This window comes from Halyomorpha halys, unplaced genomic scaffold (assembly GCF_000696795.3).
Source record: "Halyomorpha halys isolate HHAL.00 unplaced genomic scaffold, Hhal_1.1 Scaffold689.1, whole genome shotgun sequence".
In the NCBI taxonomy this organism is placed as follows: Eukaryota; Metazoa; Arthropoda; class Insecta; order Hemiptera; family Pentatomidae; genus Halyomorpha; species Halyomorpha halys.
Genome location: NW_027113663.1, coordinates 858,616 through 886,015, shown reverse-complemented (window position 1 = coordinate 886,015; position 27,400 = coordinate 858,616). Strand labels below are relative to the sequence as shown.

Sequence of the window (27,400 nt, the reverse complement as noted above, 5' to 3'; positions counted from 1 at the left end):
TTATTATATAATTCTTATTACAATAGATTATGAAATTCTATAATGTGAATATTATAAATAGAAACATTCTGTACAAATAAAATTATATCATGCTGTATTTATACCCCTTAGAATTAGTTTCTATAAGAAATACAAAGCTTTTTTGTATACCTAAAGGAATCAATTCCAGTTTTCATGTTTAGTTTTTTTGGTAGAAGAGGCCATTGTAGCCAAATCTGTATTGAGGCATCATCTTATTTATTTTCAACATGGCCTGGTTGACTTTTCTTTTGTGTTGATCTTGTGTGTTCAACATTCCTATTCATATTCTAATAAGTTGGTTGGTTACCTATAGGTTAATCTCCTCCATATGTTAGAAATGGTGAGGTAGGGGGAGAGGGAAAAAGTTCTTTGGGCAAAACCTTGTAAAAGATGCCCCAAAATTAAAACAAGATTTGAACTAAATAAAGAAGATTTTTTTTCCTTAAATTATTTTTTTATTGAATTTTGAAGTACACAGGGAAAGGTTATGTATGGAATAACACATTGGGAAAATGGATTCCAGGACTTTGCTGGCAAATATGCAGTCTTTCCTTGAAATTTTTCATGACCATTTTGAATAAATATGGTTGAATTTTCCTCCTTCAATGCAGCATGCTTGTTGGCATAAACCTTTGACTTCAAATAACCCCTTGAAAATAAATCAAATGGAGTTAAATCATAGATTCTAAAGGCCAATTTTAATAATTGAAATGAGATAGTATATTGCCTGGAAATGTCTCATAAAGCATTTAAATTGTTTCATGGGCTATATGGCTTGTGTCACCATCTTGTTGAAATGCCTTCGTATCAATATCAACCAATTTAGGAAGAAAAACTGTGTTATAAAGTCGCGATATCGAGCACCAGTAACATTCACTACTTGACTAGCTAAATTTTCGAAAAAGTATAGCCCAATGAGGGCTTCAGCACCAAACAGTGACCCACTGAGGATGCATTTGTTTTTTACACAAGCCATCACGGTGAAAATGTGCTTCATCACTGAAAATGATTTTGTTTAAAAAATCGGCATCCACTCGTTGATGTTTAATTTTCCATTCAAGGAACTCTCTTTGCTGGGCATGGTCATTAGGTTTCAGTTTTTGTCTCAATTGAACTTTGTAAGTATGGAAATGAAGATTTTCAATAAGTATACGCTCTAGTGAGATTCATGAAATTTTCAATTCTAGTTCACGACGCCGAATAGATGTTCCTTGCACTCACAGTTTCTATATTGACATTTGAACCGCTTGTTTTTAGACGGCCAGTGTGTTCAGCATCACGATTGATTCAGCTTGCCTGAATTTCCCGATTACTCTCTTACCAATAACGAACTTAAACCACTATTCCGTATATTATTTGCAAGAAATTTTCGAAATGTGGTAGCCAGACATTCATTACTTTTGAAATATTGTTCAACAATGAAAACATTGCTCTACCATATAACGCTCCATTTTTACTAATCCTAAGTCATCAACTGTAAATTGTTTTTTTTAACGAGGTGGCCAATGCATTACTGTGAATGGTGGCAAATTTAAATATTGCGTTAATTATGGAACACTACAATTTAATTAGCACATCCATGAATACAACCAGTATAAATGCTTTAGATGCCTTAGTGATTGAGAAATGGGAAAAAGGTTTTAAGCTTTCGAAAGGTTCAAAGAGAATAATACATCAATACATTTACAACTATTAAGCTGCCTTTTGAATATTATGTGATAGAATGACTTAATATATCTGCTAGGCACTAAGTATTCTGTTTGATATGTTCTGCTGTTTTTTAAAGAAATATAGTATTCATAGGAATGATATAAACTTCACAAAAAGAGGGACTTAATGAAACGAGCTAACTACTGCGTAATTGTCCTCGCAAAGTATTACCAAACATTCCATTTGAGAAATGTATACCTTTGGCAAGACAGAAGCTTGCTACATATCAGGTGGGAATCAGAAGAGGAAGATTCACAGCAAAGCAAATCTCTTTCATCAGAACTAGTCTAGAGAAGGCTGGCGAATTCGTGATATTTACCCACTATTTATTAACAGGCTGCAGTATAAACAATGATAGTGTTAATGGGTTTCAACTCTACGAGGTCATGGAAGAGATTCTCAGAAGCTCATCAGCCTTGTAAAAATGATCACAAGCATAACCAAGTATGTTGTTTGTGTGGGAACAGACCTATTTGAAGCCGGAAGCAGCTTGATTCAAGGAGATGCACGTCGTCTTTTTAGTTTAATTTCAAAAATTAGCGGATTGAAAATCAGAAAAACAAACAGATGGCTTCATTTTTACTAAACTAATCCAGATATTATATTCACCAAACAATTTTGATATTGCAGTCAGAACATTGTGAACACTAATTAAGGCCTTTGTACTGATTGGAAGGTCAGTTTGTAAGTTTGGGTCAGTGGTGAGTGAAAAAAAGCGTGGTAGCAAAATCAGGGATTTTTACTAGAAATTGAAAGAGTAAATTCCTTTAACTATTTGAGAAAAGAACAAAAATATATATCCCAAACTGGACAAAGAACCACCTCAGCCAAAAGGCATCGTTTCAATATGGCATACCAGTTCAAAAATAAGTTCCTTTCAGATAAGACTAAAATTTATCTATAAAAACATTAGTGTAGATCCTAAAGGAGAAGGATCGTTCTCATCTCATTTATACATCCCAGGCATTGACAACTTCAGAAATCTGATGAAAGGAAACTTCTGTCCAGGAATAGGGTATCAAGAAAGATATATTGACCACTGAGGTCTGAAGATATATGGGGAAGAATGAGAAACCAAGATATATATGATTTCCAAGATGATTTAAATTAAAAATATGGTGTTACCTTTAATTTGTCTGTTTTTACTATCGCGTTTTTCCTGAAACTATTTTGATCTACTAGCAAATTTTCACTATTAATTTTAGAAAAATAAAGATAATAAGATTTTTTTACTGAATTATTAAAAATTAATGTCTACATCTATTTCCTTCGACAGTGGCGTTAGATTGATAGTTATTAGTTATGTAAATACAGTTCTTTTCGAATCAACCATCGACTATCCACTATCCACCATCGACTTCTTTGTACATTATCAGCATTTACGAAGGTTACTTTAGTGTTATGGTGGAGTAATCGTTAGGATAAGATTGATGTTTTAACTTCCTCATCATCATTTTTTGTTTATTCTTGTTAAAGGTATGCTCAGAAAAGAAGTTTGATTCCTGCTTTTTATTTAAATTAAATGTTACTTTCCCTATAAGCATTTAATGTTGTTTAAAACTGGAATTAGTCATTCAGGTTTCTCCATTTGAACCGCCCCCTATTCCAGCCTTTATCATCTACCCTGAAGTCTTATCTTAGTTTGTTTGAATTTTTTTTTAGCTATGACGGACTCAAAGTATTTTACTACCACCAAAAAAGGTGAAATTTTTGAATTAAGATCTGAATTGAACAGTGATAAGAAGGAGAAAAAACGAGAAGCAGTTAAAAAGGCAAATAGTTTAAATTATTTGTGCCTAATGTTAATAATCAAGTTGTACATTTATAAATGTACAAATTTTAATTTCTTTTCATTGTAGGTGATAGCTTCTATGACTGTTGGGAAAGATGTGTCAGCCCTTTTTCCTGATGTTGTTAATTGTATGCAGACTGATAACTTAGAACTTAAAAAATTGGTGTATCTGTATTTAATGAACTATGCGAAGAGTCAGCCTGATATGGCAATAATGGCTGTTAACACCTTTGTCAAAGTGCGTATATACACCCTAAGTTATTTCTATTATACTTATCTAATGACAGAGAGCTTCTTATATGACAAATAAAGAAGTGAATTTTAAAACTGATATTTTAAAATTCCACTACTCAATTTATCGTGTACACTTATTTATTAGTCTTGTTTTTATTTATTGCTTTTTTTTCGTTTCCCTTAAATTTTTATCATTTTTCAATGCACTAGGAATGGCATTCAAAAAGATTTTCTTAGAAAGGAGTGTAAAAATATATTGATTTTAAATGAAACAGAAGCTGTCTCTTAAAAGTTAAAAAGAAAGATAATTGTTGTTCTTGTTTTGGATTATTGAACTTTTCTTCCCAAATATAATACAATAATTAATAGTGCTGCTTAGTATTGAACTTACATGTTCATATAAAATAGTATTTTGTTTGGCATAATTGTCGTTATGAATTTTTATATTTTTATTTTAAAGCGTTTTGATTTTCCTTATTATAACGTTTTGTTTCTTTTATTGTTCCAACAATATTTTAATAAAAGGATTTCCCCTTAGGATAGTTCATCCGCAACATTCAGTAGAAATGAGTACAAAGACTGATAAAGTAAATAAATTAAATCTTATGTACTCGCTATTCGACTAAAACTCCAAATTAAAGAGCAAAATTAAGGACATATATGTACTTACTAAAGAGAATTTTGACATATCTACAACAAATTTACAGACTCCCATAAAATGACTACAATCTTTCCAATTCAATACACTACTTACTTCTCACCAAAGCACTATTGTACGTCATACAACATACAAATTCGAACATGCACTGAATACATGCAAGCTTACTATAAATGTTTTCATTAAAAACTACATTGATACTAAAATACGATTTTAGGACAAATAGCCATGACTCTCATGAGAACACAAGGAGGAGACTAAATAATAACATAGATAAGGAACTTACATACCACATTAAGTAGTAAAAAAAGTAATAGAAGAGGTACCGCTGGGTGCTGTTCTTTATGCCTTAAATGTCATTTTTGATTAATTTTACATCATAGCAATCTGCTGGTTATCAATCTCAAATTTGAGAAGTGTAGATGTAAATAAAAAGAAAAAAAATATATATATATATATTTTCAGTGTCAGGCTACCTATTATTTTATTGTAATATGGTCAGGATGTCAACTCATAATATAAACCTTCTGAATAAAATATTTTATCCTTTTTTTTCATATTGAATTAATAATTTTTTAATATTCATTTTAGGTGAAATACGATTAAACACTAATAAATTTAATTAATACAAATAACTATTTAAACAATTAGGTATTTAAAAAATACAAGAACTTACTGAGGTGATGTATTTCCTTCTCAGTCGGGTTTATTTTCAGGTTGAGTAAATATTTAAATATCTGATCTGTTTCTTAAGTCTTTCCAAGTTTTAAATATTAATTTTTAAGTATTTATTTCCATATATGTCGACATTAATTTTTGTTTTCTTTAGGATTGTGAGGATGCAAATCCACTGATAAGAGCTCTTGCTGTAAGGACGATGGGTTGCATTAGGGTTGACAAAATAACTGAATATCTTTGTGAACCACTTAGAAAATGTCTCAAAGATGAGGATCCCTATGTTAGGAAAACAGCTGCAGTTTGTGTAGCAAAATTATATGACATCAATCCACAACTTGTTGAAGATCAGGGTTTCCTAGATCAGCTCAAAGAACTTTTATCTGATTCCAACCCTATGGTTTGTTTTTATTTATCTTATTGAAAGCCTATGTATCTAATTTTTCTTAAGAAGTACTGACGTGCCTACTTATTTTAGGTTGTAGCAAATGCTGTTGCAGCACTGTCTGAAATGAATGAAGCCTCTGTTAATGGAGCACCTCTCATTGAAATGTCTGCTGCAACTATCAACAAACTTCTTACTGCCCTCAATGAGTGCACAGAATGGGGACAAGTCTTTATATTAGATTCATTGGCCAATTATAGTCCTAAAGATGAAAGAGAAGCTCAAAGGTGAGATTTTCTGTCTTTTTAAGTTTTGTGTTTAAAATATATGATTCATTTTTTTTCATATTAACTCTATTGACAGATAATGGTGCATTAGTTTTTGTACACAATTATAACAACAGATGAGCACAAGATTAACAAAGGTAGCTAAAATAGTAAGAGATTTAAGAAGTTTAATAGGTTTGCTCAAAATTAAAACAAAATAGTGCAATGAATAAATAAATGAAACGTTGTAAATTGAATACAGTTAGTAACAAAGATGCCTCTTGTTACAAAATTTAAAAAGGATTTTGACATCAGGTCTCTTAAATCCTGCCATTGTACATCTATTAACTTGAGCCAAATTGAATCTTTTCAAACGTGATTTTGATTGTAATGTGTTGTGAGCTAGACAGTTTCTCTTTTATGTATATGCTATTTTTGTATTATTATCTCTAATCCTATAGTTTATGGGGAATAGATAATTTAATTGGTTAAGGGTTGAAGCATACTTTTAGCTGTTTGATTGCCACATCACTTCCTATCAGTTACTTTGCTGTATGGTTTTACTTCATTATAAATTGATTATAACGAACTTAAGGTGGTCGTCAAATTTTTTACAATATAAGCAGTATTTACTGTAATCTGTACACCTGTTATAGTAAACAGATAGTTATATCTGAGCATGACATCCAATAAATACATTTGTGTTTATGTGCATGGTGAAGTTATCATTATACAAACTAGTTATTTAAAAATGACTTTTCAAGATTTTTTAGGTAATTATAAATTCTAACCTACTATTGTTGCTCAAGCTGTGATATCCAATAACTTCATAAACAACTTAGTTATATTTAAAAAAAAAAATCAAAATGAATGCTTCAGTCTAGAGAAATTTTTCAATTTCTCATTGAAATTTCTCAAAAGAATTCTCAAAGTCATGAAATGTTATATAGGTATCCTACAAAACGATGGTTGAAACAAGATGTCTCATTAATAATGCATTGATTTTTTCAGTCTTACAAAATATCACAGCTTAAGCAACTTTACTGTACTTAGCTGTACATATTGAGGTTGATTTATTGAAATATAATTTCACATATTACAATTTACATGTGTATATGTTCATTATTTTGAATATATTCATCTATCCTATTATATAATACACAAGATAAAACAACTAATTGAAAAAAAACATTAAGAAAAATGCTATGTGTGCTGTGCAATTGTAAACATAAATTTCACCATAATTATTGCAGCTATCATTTGTGACTTTTCATATTGTTTATGATGTGATGGAATTAATTTTTATTTTGGTTTCATGTTTACAGTATCTGCGAACGTATTACACCACGACTGGCTCATGCTAATGCTGCTGTTGTTTTATCTGCAGTTAAAGTTTTGATGAAGTTTTTAGAAATGTTGCCATCTGAATCTGACTTTGTATCAACTTTGACGAAGAAGCTTGCTCCCCCATTGGTTACTCTTCTGTCATCTGAACCTGAGGCAAGTTTTTCATGAACTAATTATTTTTTTAATACTGATAGTTATTATAATTCCATAATTGAATATGTGAAAATAAAAACAGTACAAGTCCATCATCTGATAATTATTTAATCCTTAAACCACATTGATAGTGATTCACAGGATAACCAAAGCTTTGACTGCAAAAATCTCTAAAAGCTGATTTGATACATGTACTGTTGTCATTCTCACCGATTCAATTATACAATTTAATGAAGAAATATTATATTAATGTTCCATGAATAGGTTTAGTTAATTCACTTTCTGTTCTAGGTTCAATATGTTGCCTTGAGAAACATAAATTTGATTGTACAAAAACGACCAGATATCCTGAAACATGAAATGAAAGTCTTCTTTGTGAAGTATAATGATCCTATTTATGTTAAATTGGAAAAACTGGATATTATGATTCGATTAGCTTCTCAAGCTAATATAGCTCAAGTGCTTTCTGAATTAAAAGAGTAATTAACCATTTACTGAATTTCTGCTGTTTGTCTTTACTATTTATTTAATTAAAACATATAATTTTCCACAGATACGCAACAGAAGTTGATGTAGATTTTGTGAGAAAAGCTGTCCGAGCTATTGGCCGATGTGCCATAAAAGTTGAACAATCTGCTGAACGCTGTGTTTCTACTCTTCTTGACTTAATCCATACAAAGGTATATATTTTTTCTTTTTTCTAACATTATAGCATCAGTATCTTACAGAATTTGGTGTTTTTACTTATTCCTTTTTATTTTTATAGCATTAAATTGGAGTAGCTTTTTTTAGCTTTAGTAGAATTTCATTTATCTTTTTTTTAATATTTAGTTTATAATCTCAACATTTTCTTGAGACTGGTAAATTTTTTTTAAATAAATAATTTAAATTCTATCAATTATAGTCTCAAAACCTTTTATTTCTCTTATAAGTCCGACGTTTCGGCCAATCCAGCCATCTTCAGGGAGAATCTTAATACAACTTTGAAATTATATAATTTAAAAAACTCTAAACTCCATGCAGGCTATTCTGCCCAGGTCATCAATTTCAATTTCTAATTAGTCAATATTCACTTGAAACAAAATCATTTATCACAGACACTATTCCTTAAAAACTTTATCACAACTGGTCAGATTAGCCGAAACGTCGGACTTATAAGAGAAATAAAAGGTATTGAGACTATAATGGATAGAATTTAAATTATTTACTTTAAAAAAAATTTAATATTGTTTGTACACTACTTGATTGTTTCAATCTATAATGAAGTTTGAGTTTTAAAATTTTATAAATCATAGCATTTATGACTTGCTAGAGGTGTTGATGGGGAGGAGGGATAGAGTCAAACCCAACTAATCTTGTTGATTTAAATTTGATAGAGTTAGATTATGAGTTAGATTATCAATAAATACTCTTTATTTATCCTTCTTATTATTATATTACTCTTAAATTTTTGTTTTCAAAACAACTTTTCTTGATAAAATTTAAACAAGAGGTTTAAATAATGGCTAGTTTCCAACGAAACATTGAAATTAATTTCATCTTAGAAAAATAAATATCTTCTATGTTCGTGCACTCTACTTTCCTTACTACTTGGGGTGACAGGCAGAGTACAAAAATTGTTGTAAAAAATATATTGCTTCTGTAATATTTCCTTAATTAAGTTTTTGTTTCTTTTCAAATTTTGCTTTGTAGACAATTTAAATATCTTTCAACTGAGACTTCTTATCGCTGTTAATAGTTGTTCGATAGATAATTTTGTTATCTTTCATAAAATTCATACTTTTTGAGTTGTGTGAAAATAAATTCTTGCTTTTTCTTGGAGATGCGCTGTATGAAATGTTAAAGGGTTTTAAAGTGGGCTTCTGGCAAGTTTCATCAAAATTGTAATTTGAAATTTAATTATAAATCATTTAGTAATTATATAGCCCCTGTTTATCAAAGTTTCATTGGCATCAGTTCCATTTATAAAACACTGTATGTACATCTAAAATGAAATTGTTTAAGATATTTTGAAGAGAGTAATTGATGCAGTCGCAGATTTCTTATAAATTGTTAATTTTCAATACTACTTACAAACTTCAAACATTTACTTTTATTTTTTGCTAATCTAGGTGAATTATGTTGTTCAAGAAGCCATTGTTGTCATAAAGGATATTTTCAGAAAATATCCCAATAAATACGAAAGTATTATTTCAACGTTATGTGAAAATTTAGACACTTTGGATGAGCCTGAAGCAAGGTATTTTTCATTTGCATTATATTTATTATTAATATTATATATTATACATTGTTAAATGCTTTATTCATTTTGTGTTAGGGCTTCCATGATTTGGATAGTGGGTGAATACGCTGAAAGGATTGATAATGCAGATGAATTACTGGAATCATTTTTGGAAGGTTTCCATGACGAAAACACTCAGGTTCAACTCCAGCTCCTCACAGCCATTGTTAAACTATTTTTAAAGAGGCCTACACATACCCAAGAACTAGTACAGCAGGTCAGATTTGTTTTTATATAAGCATCTGTCTATGAATTGAAATGTTGTAATGTTTTTGAATCAACCTAGTGATTCATATACTCAAATTAAAATGGTTTAGAGAAAAAGTTAAGGAATAATAACGTAATGATTTCTCAACTCCCAATGCCAGTTTAGAGTCTAACTATAGTAGACAATTTATTTTATTTATGCAACAGTTAAGATTTGGTTAGAAATTAAAATTAAGGAGAAAATAGTTTCAATAGCGGTTCGGTTCATTTAATGTTTCAACCTTTCACCTATTATTTTACGTACTTTTGTAAAGAAACATTTTTTGATTGTTCCTAAGCTTTGGCTTTTACATCACCTCATTACTTATAATTGGAGAAGTTTGTCGGGGGGTGCGGTCAGCAAAGAACAACATAAATAAACAAAACCATATTTATTTATTTTATGCCGACGTTTCGACCTGAATTTCAGGTCTTCATCAGGGCTATAGAACAAAAGAGATAATAACAACATTTAGAGAAACATACAATTGAAAAGGAATAGTATACAAATTTAGAATTATACAAAATATTGAATTAAATAGAGAAACATACATTAGCCCTGATGAAGACCTGAAATTCAGGTCGAAACATCGGTATAAAATAAATAAATATGGTTTTGTTTATTTATGTTGTTCTTTGCTGACCGCACCCCCCGACAAACTTCTCCAATCATTAATCTACGGTTATTTACACCTCATCATTACTTATAATCATTATTAATTGAAGAGTTAACTAGAGCAGGAAAGAAGTGCATTGTTAATTAAATTTATTGTTTATCATTTGTTTACAAGTTAAATACACTAAGCCAAAAATTGGAGGTTTGAGATATTTGATGTATGTGTATATATATATATTTTAATGTGAAGGAAATAGTAATTTTACTTCTTATAAGCAGATCTTTATGATATTAATAAATTCTTTGTAGTTGAATCTTTTTAACATTTTAGACTGGAAAAACCAAATTACTCAAAAGTAGAAAATTTTGAATTAATGTGTTTTATTTGTAAGCTGATGATATATATTTTGTAAAATGTAGCTTTATGGTCCACTGTCCACACCATGGGATTGTAGTTATTCTTCTCAAGACTATTTCTTTTTGTTGTTAACAAACTATAAACCCCAAATACACAACGAGATGAATTAATAAATATTTGTATAAAACTACAAACATTTTATATATATACTTGACTGCGTAATTTCAAATATGAAGAAGATAATCAGGGTGGTGGTCAAAAAGAACAAAAACAGTTGCTTACTATTTTTGTTCTTTTTGACCATAGACCATCTTCTTCATATTACAAACATTTCTGTTTATTATTACCGTATTTACTATTTTGAAGTCATGTAATTTAATTCATTTCCTTTATATTCTCAAGTTGAAACAAAGCTATTTATATAAATTATGATATTGGCATATAAATACCTTATATATGTTTGTACTCTATTATTATAAATGTTTAAAATAATGCAAACATTTTTCAAATAAGTATATATATTTAATAGGTGTTGAGTCTGGCTACTCAAGATTCTGATAATCCTGATCTCCGAGATAGAGGATTTATATATTGGAGGTTGCTATCAACTGATCCTGGTGCTGCTAAAGAAGTGGTTCTTGCAGAGAAACCTCTTATTTCTGAAGAAACTGATCTTCTAGAACCAACCCTCTTGGACGAGCTCATATGTCATATTTCTTCACTTGCTTCCGTTTATCACAAGCCACCTACTGCTTTTGTTGAAGGCAGAGCTGGTTTGAGAAAGTCCTTACCAGCGAGGTAGGTTGAAGTCATGTTTATTTCACAGTTATATAGTTTCAGAAGTTTTGTATTTCTAAGGGTACATTCAGACTCATGTTGTCCAGTCATGTCTAATCTGTCAGATGGATACTAATATTCTATCAACTAGGCATATGTACGTGACTGGACAGGCTGAGTCTAAGCATACTCTAAGGTGCAAATCATTAGTAAAATATGTTTTGTGCCTGTTGAAAATTTGTTCCTTAAATTACATTTATTGAAAATTAACACATTTCTTCTAAAGTATACTTTCCTTTCGCTAGTTAAAGATCAACTACTGTCTTTCAGATCTGGATCTGCTGAAGTAGTTCAAGAAACTCCTGGTGCTCAAGTTATTCCTTCACAAGATTCACTGATTGGTGATCTCTTATCTATGGATATTGGTGGGGTTTCAGCCCCTCCTCCACCACCACCAACTTCTGCTCCTGTTGATCTTTTGGGCTTGGATTCTTTAGTAAGTTGGTTGAATGAGATGTAGTAGTATTTACTTATCATCATCATTATTAACTTGTTATGTTACATTATTTTGAAATAAATACAACATTGGTTTTTATATTTAATGCTAACAATTTTTTCAATTATACTTTCTGTTGTGTTCAATGAAATATTTATAGTAAAAAATATATATATATATATATAATATGGAGAAGATAGTGGCATTTGCAGTAAATGGATTAAAGAACAAAAATAAGTTCATTAATGATAAAAAGAAAATATGATAACAATCATAATAATATGAAAAACAATAAAAACAGTAAAAGATATTGATAAAATAGTAAGTAGTTGTAAAGAGAGGAAATGTATAATGTTGAAATGATAAAAATATTATAAATTTATATATTATATTTTAATTCATTACATTACCACTTGTTATTTTCATTATTTCTTTTTATTCTGTGTTATTGTTTTTCATTCTATTACCGTTGTTATCTTGTTTTGTTTTTAGTTCTGATGAAGTCTTGAAATTTATGCCTAAAAGTTGGCCACAAATAAAATACTTCACTTATTTGTGTTCTTCATTCCACTAACCGTATCCTGACCGTCTTATCCTTATAACAATTAAATCTACGGTCAACGACAAATATACCGTTAAAATGAAATATTTTTACTTTTTTTTACAGCTTGGAGGAGTACCCGAGCCAGCTGTCTCTCAGAGTACAACCGGTTTGCTTGGAGATATATTTGGATTAGGAACAACAGCTGGGCCAACAGCATATTCTCCACCCAAAACCATGTGGCTCTCTAGTGATAGGGGTAAAGGTTGTGAAATATCTGGAACTTTCTCTCGGAGGTAATTTATTAAACCTAATTATGCTTTTTAGTATTTTCTTATAGTAATAATCAGTATTATTAAAACAAATTAATAAATTTGTTTTAAATTTACTGAACAGTTATGAAAAAAAAAAAACTACAAATGTTGCTATACGTGATACCAAACTATCTTTTAAGTAAAATATTAAGTACAAGTATATTGTATGATGTTATATATAATATGTTGTATATTTCGAAAATATATGTAATTTTTTCTACTTCAGTTCAATTAATTTTAGCCTATCATAACTGTTGTACTATACTACTAATAGAGTAACTTTATTTTTTTTTCAGAAATGGCCAAATCCAAATGGATATGACCTTAGTGAACAAAGCTATGCAACCGATGACTGGCTTTGCCATACAATTGAATAAAAACAGGTAAATGTTACATCTATGACCATGATTTATATGTGTATATTTATTCGAGTATAATTAATTATTAAAACATCTTTAGTTTATTGTATTTCTATATTGTGTAAAATTGTATACATACATACTGCGTAGTATACCATCTATCTGCATTACGATATATGTTTCTTATCTGATATAAAGTAAAAATTAAACTTTTAAAATTATGATTTTTTTTTTAAGAATAGTAATACTTTTAGAAGATACATTACTTTAATTTGTTTTCTTCTCTTCCAGTTTCGGTGTGACTCCAGCCAGAGCTCTCCAGGTTTTGAGTCCATTACCACCTGGCACAACACATGACTGTTCATTACCTTTAGTTACTACTGGAGCTGTTCAGAGAATGGACCCACTAACTAATCTTCAGGTTATCTAATTAATTTATCATTTCAATTCTGATAATTTATTTTATAAATATTTAATTTTAATTAGATTCTCTGTGTAAGAATCCAAAATTATAGTTATCTCACGAATAGCAGTTGATAACTAACCTATCAATGTTTCGCTCACTCAATCCATATGTCTTAGGGACTGGAAATCAAGTTGCATTGATGCAGATTAAAGTTTTGTGGATACCACTAGAATAGCCTAATTTAGATTAAACAAATAGCGATAGTACATCGCCCATTCACAGTTCATTATATACTATATTAATTTTTCTAGCAATTAAATGAATGTTCAATTATATTGTTTACTAGTTTTAATAATGTAATTGTTTGCAGTTAAATTATTATTTAAAGAACATCTAATTATTAAATTGTTTTTACTATCCTACTCCGATTAGGTAAAAAAAAAGTATTGTTGTCGGGTTAAATTTTAGATGTGCAGTTTTCAACGGATTTATGCATTTCAGAGCACTCTGAGTTAAAAAAGAGCATTTTAGGCTTGGGTCTGTGTTGATAATATCTTGAATGGGTGGACTGACTTTTTATTCTTTTAGATTTTTTTAAATTTTATTATAACCTCTCATTGCTGTATAAAATTAATTTTCAAATTATTGCTATATCAGGTACCCAATGTGCAATAGCACAAAAATCTATTAATTTTTAAACTGCTGTACCATAGCAGCTCAAATGATTTTTATGAAACTTGCTATATTCTCCTTTAAGCCCTTTAACTTTTCATGTTTAGAATAAATCCTTGAGAAAAAGTAGGGAAATAATTTCATTTTCTCTCAACTCTAAAAGTTTAATTTTATTATGAATATTAAAGTAATTATAACCAGAGATGCTCAATATTGGACTTTGTAGACATGTATTAAAGAGTATTTCTAAATACTTAATTTTTATAAATTTCTATGGGGAACTGTTCACTTGTTATTAGTTTATTTAATAAGTCGAAAATTATACACCTGCCGAAACATTATAACTGCTTATTCAAAAAATAATTAAATTCTCTACAAGACAAAAAAATTATCTAAATCAGACCAGTATCAGCGAAGATACAGCAGATTGGATCTCAGGTTAAATTTACGCAGTCATAGAACTGAAAACACTTTCTGTCAGTTATGTTTTTTTTAGTGTTTGGTCCTTTGGTTTTTCCAAATAAATTTTGGATGTTATTTAATTAAAATGGTGCACTTGGTCATATGAATGAAAGAAGCATGTATCATACAAATTTAACATGAATCAAATATCAGGTTACAGTTCACAAATTATTTTCCAGATATGAGAATCACTATGACTGTGGACTATCTCATCTATTTCTAATAATTTTTCACCACTCTTTGAGTGAAAATATTGATTTTAAAACTTTACAGTTCCATTTAACATTAGTTTTGATTATTTTTTATGTGAAATTCTTACATCTCTATATTTTATTTATTTATTTTTGACTATAGGTTGCTATCAAAAACAACATTGATGTCTTCTATTTTGCTTGCGTTATACCGATGCATGTATTTTTCACTGAAGATGGACAAATGGATAAGCGGGTATTCCTTGCTACTTGGAAGGACATACCAGCTCAAAACGAAGTGCAATACACGCTTACGAATGTTCAATCTAATGCAGGTATGCTGTAAATTCACTTTTATGCATAGTTCAGAGGGTAAAATAATTGCTTTTGAGTAAATTAACTGATTATTATAAAGAAAAAAATAATATTCCACATCAGTTTTAATTAGTGAAGAAAATTATAAAACTGTACAACCTAGTTAACAGCCAAATTTGTAAATTTATATTACAAAAAATACAGTAACAGCAGTTATAATAATGAATTTTTAGTTTGTTATAAGCTCAAACTATAATAATAATGGCTATAAGCTCATTACACCTAATATATTACCCCTTAATCAAATACAAACATAACAAAGTGATGTAAATATTCAGTATTGAAAAAAAAAAAAAATATATAGGTTAGTGGACATTAAAAACACATGATTACAGTACATGAATTACCCGAAATCCTGTAAATAACACCTGTGAACCCAAAAATAAATGATCGTGAACTTGTAGGCCTTATTAAACCATAATGTAAAAATATTACTCCTCATAATGTAAAAATATTAGAAATTAGCAACAATAAAGATGGATACTAAGGATAAAAAGATTGGAGTTCGCCTATTCCGATGGGGTACTCTTACAGTTCAAAACTATATCATTATTCTCACTATGCTTAACAGTCGCTTGAACTTTGAATTTGAAGACTGTACTACCTTTCTACCTTCAAACGAATTTCCTACCATCGGATCCAAAAATGTTGAATTTACTTCCATTGAAAAAAAATACATTTTTCAGATTGAAGGTGGTTTGTTCCCTCTGCTGAACCGTGCTGATGGGTGTTATCTTCTTATCCTTTGTGGCCAGCATCATGGAGCTGGTCCCAAAGGATAATTAAGGATAAAGATATAGGGAATTGTGGGGAAGGGAGAGGAGATGTATTTTTACCTTATGATTATTTTAGGCAGCTTCATGATTGTTTATTTCAGGATTTTTTGGTGCTTCTCATGTGATTAATCCGCTGTAAACCAGATGTTTTCTGTCCCTGTATTTTTTAATATCAACTAATTTGGTTTTAAACTTTTTAATTATGCATTGTGCAGTTGATTGAAAAAATCTCATAATTCTACCAATTTATCAATATGTAGATCTTGATTTTTGTTTAACTTTTTTTCAACACTGAACATTTACCTTACTTCATGATTGCATTTGACTAAAGGATTATGTATTAGTTGAAAATTACAAACTAACAATTTATTATTATGACAACTGTTACAGTACGAATAATTTTTTTACATATTAAATTTACAAATTTGGTTCTTAATTAGATTTTATGATTTACTAATTTTCTTCTCTTGTAAAAAGTATTGCGGGTTATTTTTTTTTTTTTTATCTTAAAAATTAGTTAATTTGCTTACAAGAAATTGTTAAACATGATTTTCCCAAACAAAATGTATGGCTAATAATTTTACCAACTGTATATTCTTTGCTATGCATGTTGACTGCCTTTATACTTAAAAATTAATTTTATTTAATCATATTATATTATTGTAAAGGTAACTTGTAGTTGGTATCATGGGTAATAATGCTAGCTGATAGCTGTCAATGTATTAATATTGACATTTTTTTTTTAATGATTTTAACTTTTTTTTTAGATATAGTTGTCCAAAAAATGCAAGAAAATAATGTTTTTACTATTGCTAAACGAAATGTTGAGGGGCAGGATATGCTATATCAATCAGTTAAACTGACTAATGGTATTTGGGTGCTCATTGAACTTAAAATACAACCAGGAAATCCTAATATTACTGTAAGTCCAAATACATATTTATTTCTTCAACACATTTTTAGTTTATAATGTATTGTAAGTGGAATAAAAGTATATTACAATTACATAAACAATTATTTTGTGATCATATCAATGTTTTATTACTGGTATTTTTTAAATAAAGACTTTTCTTTATTTTCATATTAGTTTTATATATTACATTTATTAATTATCTATTAATAATTTCTAATGAAGTTATAACTAATTAGTGTATTGTTTCATCCTCTCAAATTATTTATCTATGCAATTTTATTTCCAGCTTTCTTTGAAATCGAGAGCTCTTGATATAGCTGCTGGCATATTCCAGGTATATGATGCCATTCTTCACTCTTAAACCATTCCAGTGTATTATGTGTATTAAGAATTGGTTGTTAATGTATTAGAAACAATATTTATTATATAAATGCTATATAAATCTTTATTTATAATAATTTGTTATTTAAGTATGTAAAATTAAATAAAAGATTGTTCACTTCTGTTATTATTATATTTTCTTTTTATATTATTATAGGCTTAATGTTATAGATGTATTTGATACATGATAATTTATCCATGTAACTATCAATATATGATGATGTACCAACTAAATTGAATTTGTTTTTATCTCAATAATTAAGTTATATTTGCATGTGTTAGTCCTTGAAAAGTGCTTTGTTTAATTTCTATGGTGATAACAGTCCTGAATAGTAATTAGATAATTAATAAATGGATAATTGCATCATTCAACAATCTGTTTAGTTGCATTACAAATAAAGTAATGTATGTTTAAAAGTAATCATAATGAAACATGTATGTGACGGACACCTACAGGAAAGATGATTCTGCCTGATATATGGAGGTTTGTGTTAAGAAGTGGTTGATATAAAAAGAACATAAAAATGAAATAACAGGATTATTTACAAATTTTGACTTAAGCTATGACCCCTTGTAAGTCCAACAAAACCATTAATATGATTTTTATACTATTTAAAAAAATCAAAGCATTCTAGGGACATCTCTTCTCAACCATCATTTTGTTGGATACATATTTAATTTTTTCTTACTTTAAAAATTGTTTCCAAATGCCTCTAGAATGATGCGTTGATTTTTTTTAAAAATGTTATGATTTTTTTTTACTTATATATTATTGTAACTTACGTGATGTCCATTTAATTTTCAACATAGCCTTTTTACATTAGATAAAAATTAAAATCAAACTAATTGAGATTAATGGTTTTATTATTTTCATTTGTATGAAAACATCAAGTTTATAAAATGAAACTTACTAAGAATCTTAGATAGTTGTCTAAAAATGTTTTTCACAAAGGAAATTCACATATAGTTTAATAATAAAAACATTTTGCAATTTATATTTGAAAAGTGCTTCAGATTATTATATAAGGTTTAATAATAAATTTATTAATAACCATTACGGTAAATAAAAAATTTTGGGAATCATATAAATCCTGTAAATTATTTTTATCTTGAAATGTTTAAAATAACCTCTAAGTTTGAGGGAAGGGTTTGAATTTTTTTTTATATACCCTGAATGCTACTATAGAATAATTAAATTTCTTTTATTTAGTGCTATCAATTTACCAATTGTGTCCCATAGAGGAGTTGGGAGTGCTGATGGGAAATCAAATTGTGTCCATATTCAAAGTGGTTTAATTCCGTAATAGAGGAGATTTTAAAGCATTAAATATGTACCTTGTTGCGGAACCCTTTTTAAAATTGTCCATTAAGAGAGCTTTCTTAAATTTCATTGTATTTATAAAAAAAAAAAGTTTGCCAAGTAATAGGTCAGTATTGTTTTCTTACTGTTTTTATCTTTTTTATTATAGCTCCTAATTTTTTTGAATAGGAAAATTGAATTTACTGGAAATACTTCATTTTTCTGCTGATTTCTTTTGGGTACATAATTATCTTCATTTCAAGGTTTATGATTCTTCTGCAGTGGAGCCATTTTTAAAATATAGGCATCACCAGGAATTTACTTTTTCCTATGGATGAGCAAAAGTAATGGATGAAATTTGTTAAAATATATATTAAACCATGTTTACAATTATCCTCAACTTGGAGCAAAATTAGACAGACCTTTTCAAAATATAAGGGTAGCCTGGGAAATAACATTTGGGCAAGTATTAATGTCATTAGTGGTTGAAATTTGCTAAAATTGATCATTGATGATTTTATTCTTGTTGCCAACCTTTGTCCTAATCAGAGTAGCTGTTTTCGAAATATAGGAGTGTCGAGGAAAATTCATTAGCATAGTGGATAATATTTGATTAAATTCATTCTGGACCATTTTTACACAAATCCCAAAATTTGGACGATCCGTTTTAGAAATATAGGTGTGCCAAAAAAAAAATTACGTTGCGAAAGTAGACACGAAAAAATCCTCGAAAATTTCATCGAAATACGATAAGCTGGTCTTACGATTATAGGACAAGAGCCCAAGAGTAGAAAAAAGGCACTTATTTCATCACAATTTTTGACTACTGTAATGAAACTACGTACAATTACTAGTCAGAATTAATGAGTCTGCCATGATAGGAAGGGGGAATACAAAATAGCGGCTGTTTCAAAATGTTAAGAAAAAAATTTCATTCGGAGCTCTATATCTTTAAAACTACCAACAACACTAGAAAACTCAAAGAAAGTAATTTAAAGTAGAGAAAATTTGCTAACATATGAGCCCTAATAGAGCTATTCACGTTCAATAGTTCTTGAAATATAACTTTTTAAAAAAACATTTCATAAAAAAAAAAAAAAAAAATGTACTCAAAGATAAGAAGTTAGTGAATTGATTTTGAGAAATCTTTACCTCAAAAACCATTCGACGTACAGATGTCTATTAGCACTAAAATTAAAGCTATTTCAATGTTCTATAAAGTTGTTTATGACGTTTATCTTCGTAGGAGTAGTAGATTTCATGATATTTGCTAAGATAAATTGATTTCTAGTTTTTGGACTATAAGTTTGATTTATGAAAAAAAATATTTCAGGAACCATTCGAAGAACAGATGTCTGCTAGCACATAAATTAAATCTAGTTAAATTTATTTTAAAATAGTTAATAACATTTATCGTTGTAGGAGTAGCAGTTTTTATGATATTTAACAAAATAAATTCACAAAATGTTAATTTGTAGTTGTTTGGACAACTTTTCATAAAAAAAATGTACTGAAAGATCAGTAGTTAGTGAAATGATTTTGAGAAATCTATATCTCAAAAATCTATTAGCACTCAAATCAAAGAACAGTTTAATGGGCTATAAAGAAATTTATCACATTTGTCTTCGTAGGAATAGTAGTTTTCATGATATTTGCTAAAATAACTTGATTTATAGTTGTTCGGGCAAATTTTCATGTAAAAAATTTATATTCACATGTGAATATCAAAAAAATTACTAGTAGGAAGATACTTGTCATAAAATTCTTTATAGTAAGTTAAATTACCTTTATTTAGAGAGCTGGTAGAGAAGTATTTACCTATGATGGTTCTAGAGATATATTTTTTCAGAAATCAAAGATTTTATCCTAAAAACTACAAATTAACATTTTGGTCCCTGAGATTTATTTTTTCATAAATCAAACTTATAGTCCAAAAACTATAAATCAATTTATCTTAGCAAATATCATGAAATCTACTACTCCTACGAAGATAAAAGTCATAAAGAACTTTATAATACATTGAAGTAGCTATAATTTCAGTGCTAATAGACATCTGCAGATCGAATGGTTTTTGAGATACAGATTTCTTCTAATCTTTGAGTACATTTTTTTTTTTTATGAAATGTTGCTTTTTAAAAAGTTATATTTCAAGAGCTAGTGAACGTGAATGAGCTCTATTAGGGCTCATATTTAGCAAATTAACTATGCTTTAAATGATGTTCTGTTGGGTTTTCTATTGTTTTGGTAGTTTTGAAGATATGGATCTCGGAATGAAATATTATTTTTTCTTTAATGTTTTAAAACGGCTGCCATGTTTTTACTCCCCCTATCTATGCTTGGCAGGCTCGTCAATTGTGACTGGTGATTATACATAATTTTCATTAAAGTAATAAAAAATTGGGGTGAAATAACTGCCTTTTTATCTTTCCGGCTCTTGTACTATTATAACTGGACCAAATACATCCGCGTAGGAGAAATACTCAAGAAAGTTTCGAGGTTTTGAATACCAACCCAAAAGGAGCTTCAGGCAATACAGTTGTGCTTCAACAATTTTTACCCTTATATTAAAATAAATAAAAATAGTTATATTAAATATTTTAAACTATTTTTTGTCCCTTTTTTACCGCAGTTCGACCATCTCCTTCGTATTTTTAGAATAAAGTATAAATTTTAAAAGGGTTGTCAATCTAGTCTTGAAAACCTTGTATGTATTATTCCATTAAATGCTTAATTTTTTAATCATGGGCATGATGTTAAGCTTTATTTATTTTTTCCTGGGAGTGTAGTCAATGTACAAATTTAGGGTTTTAAAGAGGAAACATGAGACAAGCTTCATCGGAATCATTTTTAATCGTTTTAGCGCTACTGTAGAAACACCTTTGTTAGTTGGCACAGACAGACTAAGGACAGAAAATGCGTTTTTTTTTCTTTTTTACTAAGGAAATGAAAACGTGGAAAACATTTTAATCAGAAATACATTCATCAATGAATAAGTAACTCATGAGAGACTACATATATCCAACTACCTCTCTGGTTACTTGTTAAATGCGAGGTTTCATTTTGAAAGGTTTAAATAACAAATTTTTAATACATTTTTTCTTTTAATGTTAATACATGATTGGTCTTGAAAACGAAAGTCATGAAACACTTTTTTTTATGTAGAATCTTATAATCACGCTGTAGATTTCATCCATTTTATTTCACTCTTTTATCTATATCTTTGCTTTCACAATGAGAACAGCATTACTTTATGATGCACAATCTGTTAGCCAGTTGTTAAATGGGATAGTTTGTGTTTATAAGTCCGCAGGTGAAACCTTTAACAGAGTCAGGCAAAGTTTCCTTCATAAACTATCTAAAGGTACTTTATTTCTTACAAAGCAGTATTACATTTCACCTACTGCTGATTTACTTACTGTTTTGTTTTAGAACTGTGTGAATTAGAATGTAGGATTCCAAAACAACGTATTTCTGTGGAAAGAGATGAAGTTACTAGGATATTGACTGTTAAAAAATTTGAAAACTTGGCAGACCATCCTTTGGTTATGGGACCCATGTATGAACCTAATGATTTCAAATGTAGTAGTGCTGTTAGACTTGGAATAGACACTGCTGGAGTGTTAGGTAAACTTCTTTTATTTTAGTGTCACTGTAGTTTGTAATTGCAAAGATAATCAGTAAATAGTTCATGAAACTCAGAATGTTATTTACATACTAACTTTTATAATTTTAAGATAACATCTGTTTTTTTCTTTCTTTTTCATACCCCTGCCTGATCATTTCTAACATCTACTGGTAACTAATCTGTTCTAACCATGGTGGGAGGGTGAAGTTTTCATTCTGTGGGACCAGTACTGAATTAAGTCAACCCCTCGGGGCTCATTTCAAACTGGCGCCTCTGCGAATAGGGGTTGCCAATGCCTTAAGTCTCTCGGCTCTTAATGGCCCTCTATAGTAGTGGATATGTACTCACTTATACACATTAAGTTCATGGTCGATCATCGTCAGAGTTATAACCTGACATGTTAATGTAATTTGTATTTATACCCAACCTCAATTAAAATAGATCCATTGGGTTTTCTTCATATTCATTTTGAGTGAGTGTAAGTTGAAAGCTGTGATGTAGTTAAAGCAATAATAGTAGTGTAGATAACAACCACAACAATAGAACATAATATATTAGTGAATACACATGGAGGAACACTTATGCATTGAATATACCTTGAAATATTTATGGCCTCCAAAAGAATGTGTACTAAATTGCTAAAATAATAATGTAAGAAGTAGTGTTTGTCTTGCACAGGCTTCAAATTATAATTTCTATGAGATTAGTTAAGTGAAAATATATTTTATCACCCATACGTTGGTCCAACCATGAAGTCCATCTTTAGGACTAAAATATCTTAACTTTTTGTGTCTTGACTACATTATACAATAACCCGTTTACTTTTTTTTAAAATTTATTTTCACACAAACAACTAATAAATGAAGATGAAACTGCTCCCTGATGAGTTATGCTCATCTTAACTTTCAAAATTATTTAATGAAAACATGAGTTGGGAACGGATCAAAAAGTTTTGATGATTAATATAATCATTTATTAGATAGTTACACAATTTAATTAAGCCCAGCCTATTGAATACATTGTAGTGATCCCTACCAATCAATAGAACTTGCTTACAGAATGTCAATATAACCTACTTTATAGAATTTTATTGTCTCTCGTCAGAGGTAAAATGTTCGTTAACTTTAACCCTACTCGACATTCTGCTGCTATGGACTTCTTGAAGCTCTCCCATTAAAACAGATTTCAAATTCAGGCAGGCCCCTTAATTTATTTTATAAATGATCTTAAATAGAAAAAACTTTCAATTTCAAGAGACAGTTAGTTTTTTTTTGCTATTTCAAAGTGAGTTTACTTTACCATCTATTCACCTTGAGAAAGTGTCAGTTTCTAATATATAAATCATTTCAATGAATTAAGGGGCATTTTTTTTTATTTATCATTTTGAGATTTGGTATGCAGTACTAGTATGTATTTGACAGTTTTATCACATTTTATTTTTGAGTCAGACTTACTACATTAGGGTAAAGAAAAATTAATTCAGATAATAAATTCTCATTTGGAATTATGACTGGAACTGCCTATTTACTCTCTGATGATTGTATTCTTATAAATTTGAATTAAATTTTTGTAATATGTGGTAATAGTGAATATCATAATGTAATTCATTATTATGATTATAACATTTTCTGTTTTCAGTTTTAGGTTTGAATTCAGGAACTAAAGATGTTTATGAACTGCATCGAGAGCATCCACTACGTGTTTATCGCTTAAATGGCACTTTTGGGTACATGACCAATAACTTATATAAAACAGGAAAAGTAGTTGATAAATCTTCATTTCAACATATTAGAAGAGGAGCACTTGAAAAATTTTTAGCCGCAACAGAAGCATCTCACCAACGAACTATGTATGAGTAAGTTGTCTCAGGATTTGTTTACGTTGCAATTATACCTTCTTTGAATCAAGGAAAATTTTTGGCCTTTTAAACTCATAAAAAATTTAAGTACAGCCATTATAAGTTAAATAATCAAACTGAATAATCTTATCTATCAATACTAGAACAAGAAAATATCACAAAATAAATCTAAAAATCTCGTGTCTCTTGGAGCAATTGAGACAGAGGAATGCTATGGGTCTATTTTTAATCTTTTAACAGCTAGTCGTATTTACCCCACTTTCGCACTGGCCCGGATTTTCAATTTTAACTGTTTTGAAATAAAAATTCAGGTTAGTATGTAGTAACAAGGAGTGGCCTTATTTATCCCACCTATATACCAGCCTAATTTTTTTTTTGACAATGTTTGAGAAAAGGTTAAGGTCAAACAATCTGTTACGGATACAAACTTATGCTTGTGGCTTTTCAATGATTTTATATTATATTAGTTTTAAACTTTTTTTTTTAAATGAATTTTAGATTGTGTGGAGTTGATCCGCAGAGCCAAGCTGCTTACGAGCTTGCAGCTAAAGGTCTCATTCGTCCTACAAATACAAAAGCACCTGTTATATATGCAGTGAAGTTTATTAGCTTAGAACTTCCAAATTTCACTATAGGTGTATATCTATTATATGTCCTATAAGTTCAGAAGAATGATCGTAATGTCTCATATGAAAGAATAACAACAATTTTTCTATTTTTAGAAGTTCATTGTATAAATGAATATGAAGCATATCTCAAAGCCTTAATAAACAGTATCGGAACCAGGCTTCAGTCTTATGCTACTTGCACTGGTATCCAGTGTATGAGGCACTCGCATTTTTCACTTGAACATGCACTTCTGAAGAAACATTGGAATCTTGAAGAAGTTATTAAAAATATTCAAAACAATAAAAGATTAATGAAAATGCATGGTAGCTTGGAGGGAGGCCTTCTTCAAGCTGTGTCATAGTAAGTATTTAATAATTATTAGAACTTATTGTCTAAAATTTTATATAATGTTTAATATTTCACTATAGTTACTCCATACCTCCTTGATGTCCATCGCTTCTGAGAGCCAAAAAAAGGATCTATACTTCTTAATTATAAGTATAGAAGATGTTTATTATATTTAATTATTCAACAATCCACATTTATCATTCTTTTAAATTCTATTTACTTTTTCCCTTGTTAAAAAATATTTATAGAACAGAACTATTGTCGAATAAAGGCCTGAAATTGGCTATTGGAGTTCTAGCCGTAAGCCTAAATTGTGATGGTCTAAGTAGCGAAGCTTTCTGTGTTCATTTTATAAAAATATACTACCAGCAACATCTATACAGGGACTTTTTGAAACAATTTCTTTATCTTTTTAATCTTAATTAAAGAGTATTAGATCAAGTATCTAAAAATCAAAAATGACTTATCCTTGTATGCAGTTTTCATAATAAAGCTGGAATCTAACAGAAATATAAAATTGTCGTCTCAAAACACAAATGATTGGATCCTTCATTTTATTAGGGATTGGTTCAAATCAGCCTATGTTTTCCTAATTACATTATGTATTTGTCCAAACTATTGATAAAATATTGAAATCATATATAATAGATATTCATCTTTTGAGGTTTATTTTCAACATTAAAAGAAATTTGTATTTTATTTTGGTTTTAGGGACTAACTTGGAACTTGACTTAAGATAAGTGATGTACTATATAGAAAACTTTCTTTTTAAGTTCTAGAGCCACACAAGAAATGCTCCATGAGCTATGAAAAGGTATGTTTTGAAGTGTGTAAAATACTGCTTAAATAATAAATTATTTTCTATTATACTGTACTTGTTTTGTTTACTTCATGCTTTATAGCAAATTTCCTTTCTTTTTAAGTTTAAGGCTTTTGTATTCTGACTATAAATTTTATTCTGCAGTTGAATCTCTGTTAAACTGAAATGTTTCTAAAATTTCTATTTATCTAATTTTCTTCAGGATTCTTCAGGAAAGGCCAAGGAATCAGTTTAGGATAGAGGTTGATTTATTGGTTCTTTATTGTCTCAAGAGAAAAATGGAATAAAATGAGAAAATATAACTATTTAGTATTCATTTACTATTTACAAGTATTTAGAGGTATACTTGTGGAAAATTCCAAGTTGGTCCCATATCAATTTCATCAGTTTCCTTCCTCTCACTATTTTCGATTAACAATATGGAAAAGTATTTTTCTTGATGTTCATTCATTTTATTATCATATATAATATGATAATGTTCATTTATTCATTCATGGCTCCTCCCTTAGGTTTTTTTTTAAACGACAAACATATTACTAAAAAATGAAAATTATAAGATTTATCCTTAAATCATGAATATATTTTATTATATACCTAATTAATTAATCTACCTACATTAATGTGAAAAAAAAATGATATGCTGTTATAAATATTTACATAAAAAGACCATTTATTGTACTACATATTATTAGTTATTAAAAAAAAACAAAAAAAAACTGCTTACCCAGTAGAAATGGTGACAAAACTATACTGATCTATGCACAAAATAAACATTTTATTTAATTTATATAGAGTTACTACGAACATGTATCATAATGTATTTCTTTTTGATTTAGAAGTTTGTCTACATAGGATCTGAAATGACTGTAGCTGGGACTGCAGGAAAGGAAGTCATCACACCATTTATGTGAAAGTATAAAATATAGTAAATTATATTTATTTACTAAAAAAAAAAATAATAACGAATCACACATTTAATCTCAAGGAAAATTCTATCTAAAAACTTTCTGCAATGCTCGTTACTCTGAAATTAGTGGTACCCAAGCACCATAAGAAATAGTTCAATTAAAATTGCAGGTTAAGGAGAATGAGATTTCCTTTCTCTGTGAATGGATAAAAATGAGAACAACAGAATCACTTTGCCACTTTTTTTGGTTAAAAAAATCACAACTACTCTTTTGTAAAATGAGAACCTAGTTTTAGGTTGAGTTTAAAATTAAAAAAAAAAAAAGAATTTGTTATTTATTTATTTATTTTTTTAAATTTCTTATTGTTGTAATGTTCTTAGTTGTTTTTTTGTATCTTTTTAGCCCTGCAAAGTAGGGTAAAACGTCGGACATTGAATAGTTAAAAACTATTTTTTCTTTTTTGACCACAAACCCTGACCATCTTTATATATTTAAGTATTATGGTCAAATATATATACATATATATA

General features: G+C 29.0%; 2 protein-coding genes across 4 annotated transcripts; both read left to right on the top strand.

Moving 5' to 3' along the window:
• The first annotated feature begins 3,085 nt into the window (after positions 1–3,085).
• AP-1-2beta (adaptor protein complex 1/2, beta subunit) lies at positions 3,086–17,639 on the top strand. Its single transcript, XM_014428029.3, has 18 exons — positions 3,086–3,207; positions 3,394–3,503; positions 3,591–3,761; positions 5,245–5,490; positions 5,569–5,762; positions 7,067–7,241; positions 7,533–7,720; positions 7,795–7,921; positions 9,353–9,480; positions 9,559–9,739; positions 11,272–11,540; positions 11,850–12,015; positions 12,683–12,852; positions 13,167–13,253; positions 13,521–13,650; positions 15,124–15,295; positions 16,879–17,033; positions 17,311–17,639. The coding sequence occupies exons 2-18, from the start codon at positions 3,396–3,398 to the stop codon at positions 17,383–17,385; spliced, it is 2,742 nt and encodes a 913-aa protein (XP_014283515.1). The 5' UTR covers positions 3,086–3,207; positions 3,394–3,395; the 3' UTR covers positions 17,386–17,639.
• Positions 17,640–21,746: 4,107 nt separating this feature from the next.
• LOC106685389 (pseudouridylate synthase TRUB2, mitochondrial) lies at positions 21,747–26,895 on the top strand. 3 transcript variants are annotated; one of them, XR_010844435.1, is made up of 7 exons: positions 21,747–22,066; positions 22,135–22,329; positions 23,969–24,185; positions 24,687–24,823; positions 24,911–25,157; positions 25,857–25,959; positions 26,802–26,895. XR_010844435.1 is itself a non-coding variant. In XM_014428021.3 (6 exons), coding segments are annotated over exons 1-6 (927 nt in total). In that variant the 5' UTR covers positions 21,747–21,936; the 3' UTR covers positions 26,803–26,895. The 3 variants fall into 3 exon arrangements, 2 of the variants coding, with proteins under 2 accessions (XP_014283507.1, XP_014283506.1); XM_014428021.3 differs by lacking the exon at positions 25,857–25,959; XM_014428020.2 differs by lacking the exon at positions 26,802–26,895 and having other exon boundaries at positions 25,857–26,019.
• Positions 26,896–27,400: the final 505 nt, after the last annotated feature.

Coding starts and splice junctions, on each gene's coding strand:
- AP-1-2beta (XM_014428029.3), top strand. CDS start 3,396: ATGACGGACTCAAAGTATTTTACTACCACCAAAAAAGGTGAAATTTTT. Junction 9,740..11,271: donor CCCAAGAACTAGTACAGCAG/GTCAGATTTGTT, acceptor TATATTTAATAG/GTGTTGAGTCTGGCTACTCA. Junction 12,853..13,166: donor TCTGGAACTTTCTCTCGGAG/GTAATTTATTAA, acceptor TTTTTTTTTCAG/AAATGGCCAAATCCAAATGG.
- LOC106685389 (XM_014428021.3), top strand. CDS start 21,937: ATGAGAACAGCATTACTTTATGATGCACAATCTGTTAGCCAGTTGTTA. Junction 22,067..22,134: donor CCTTCATAAACTATCTAAAG/GTACTTTATTTC, acceptor GTTTTGTTTTAG/AACTGTGTGAATTAGAATGT. Junction 22,330..23,968: donor AGACACTGCTGGAGTGTTAG/GTAAACTTCTTT, acceptor TTCTGTTTTCAG/TTTTAGGTTTGAATTCAGGA.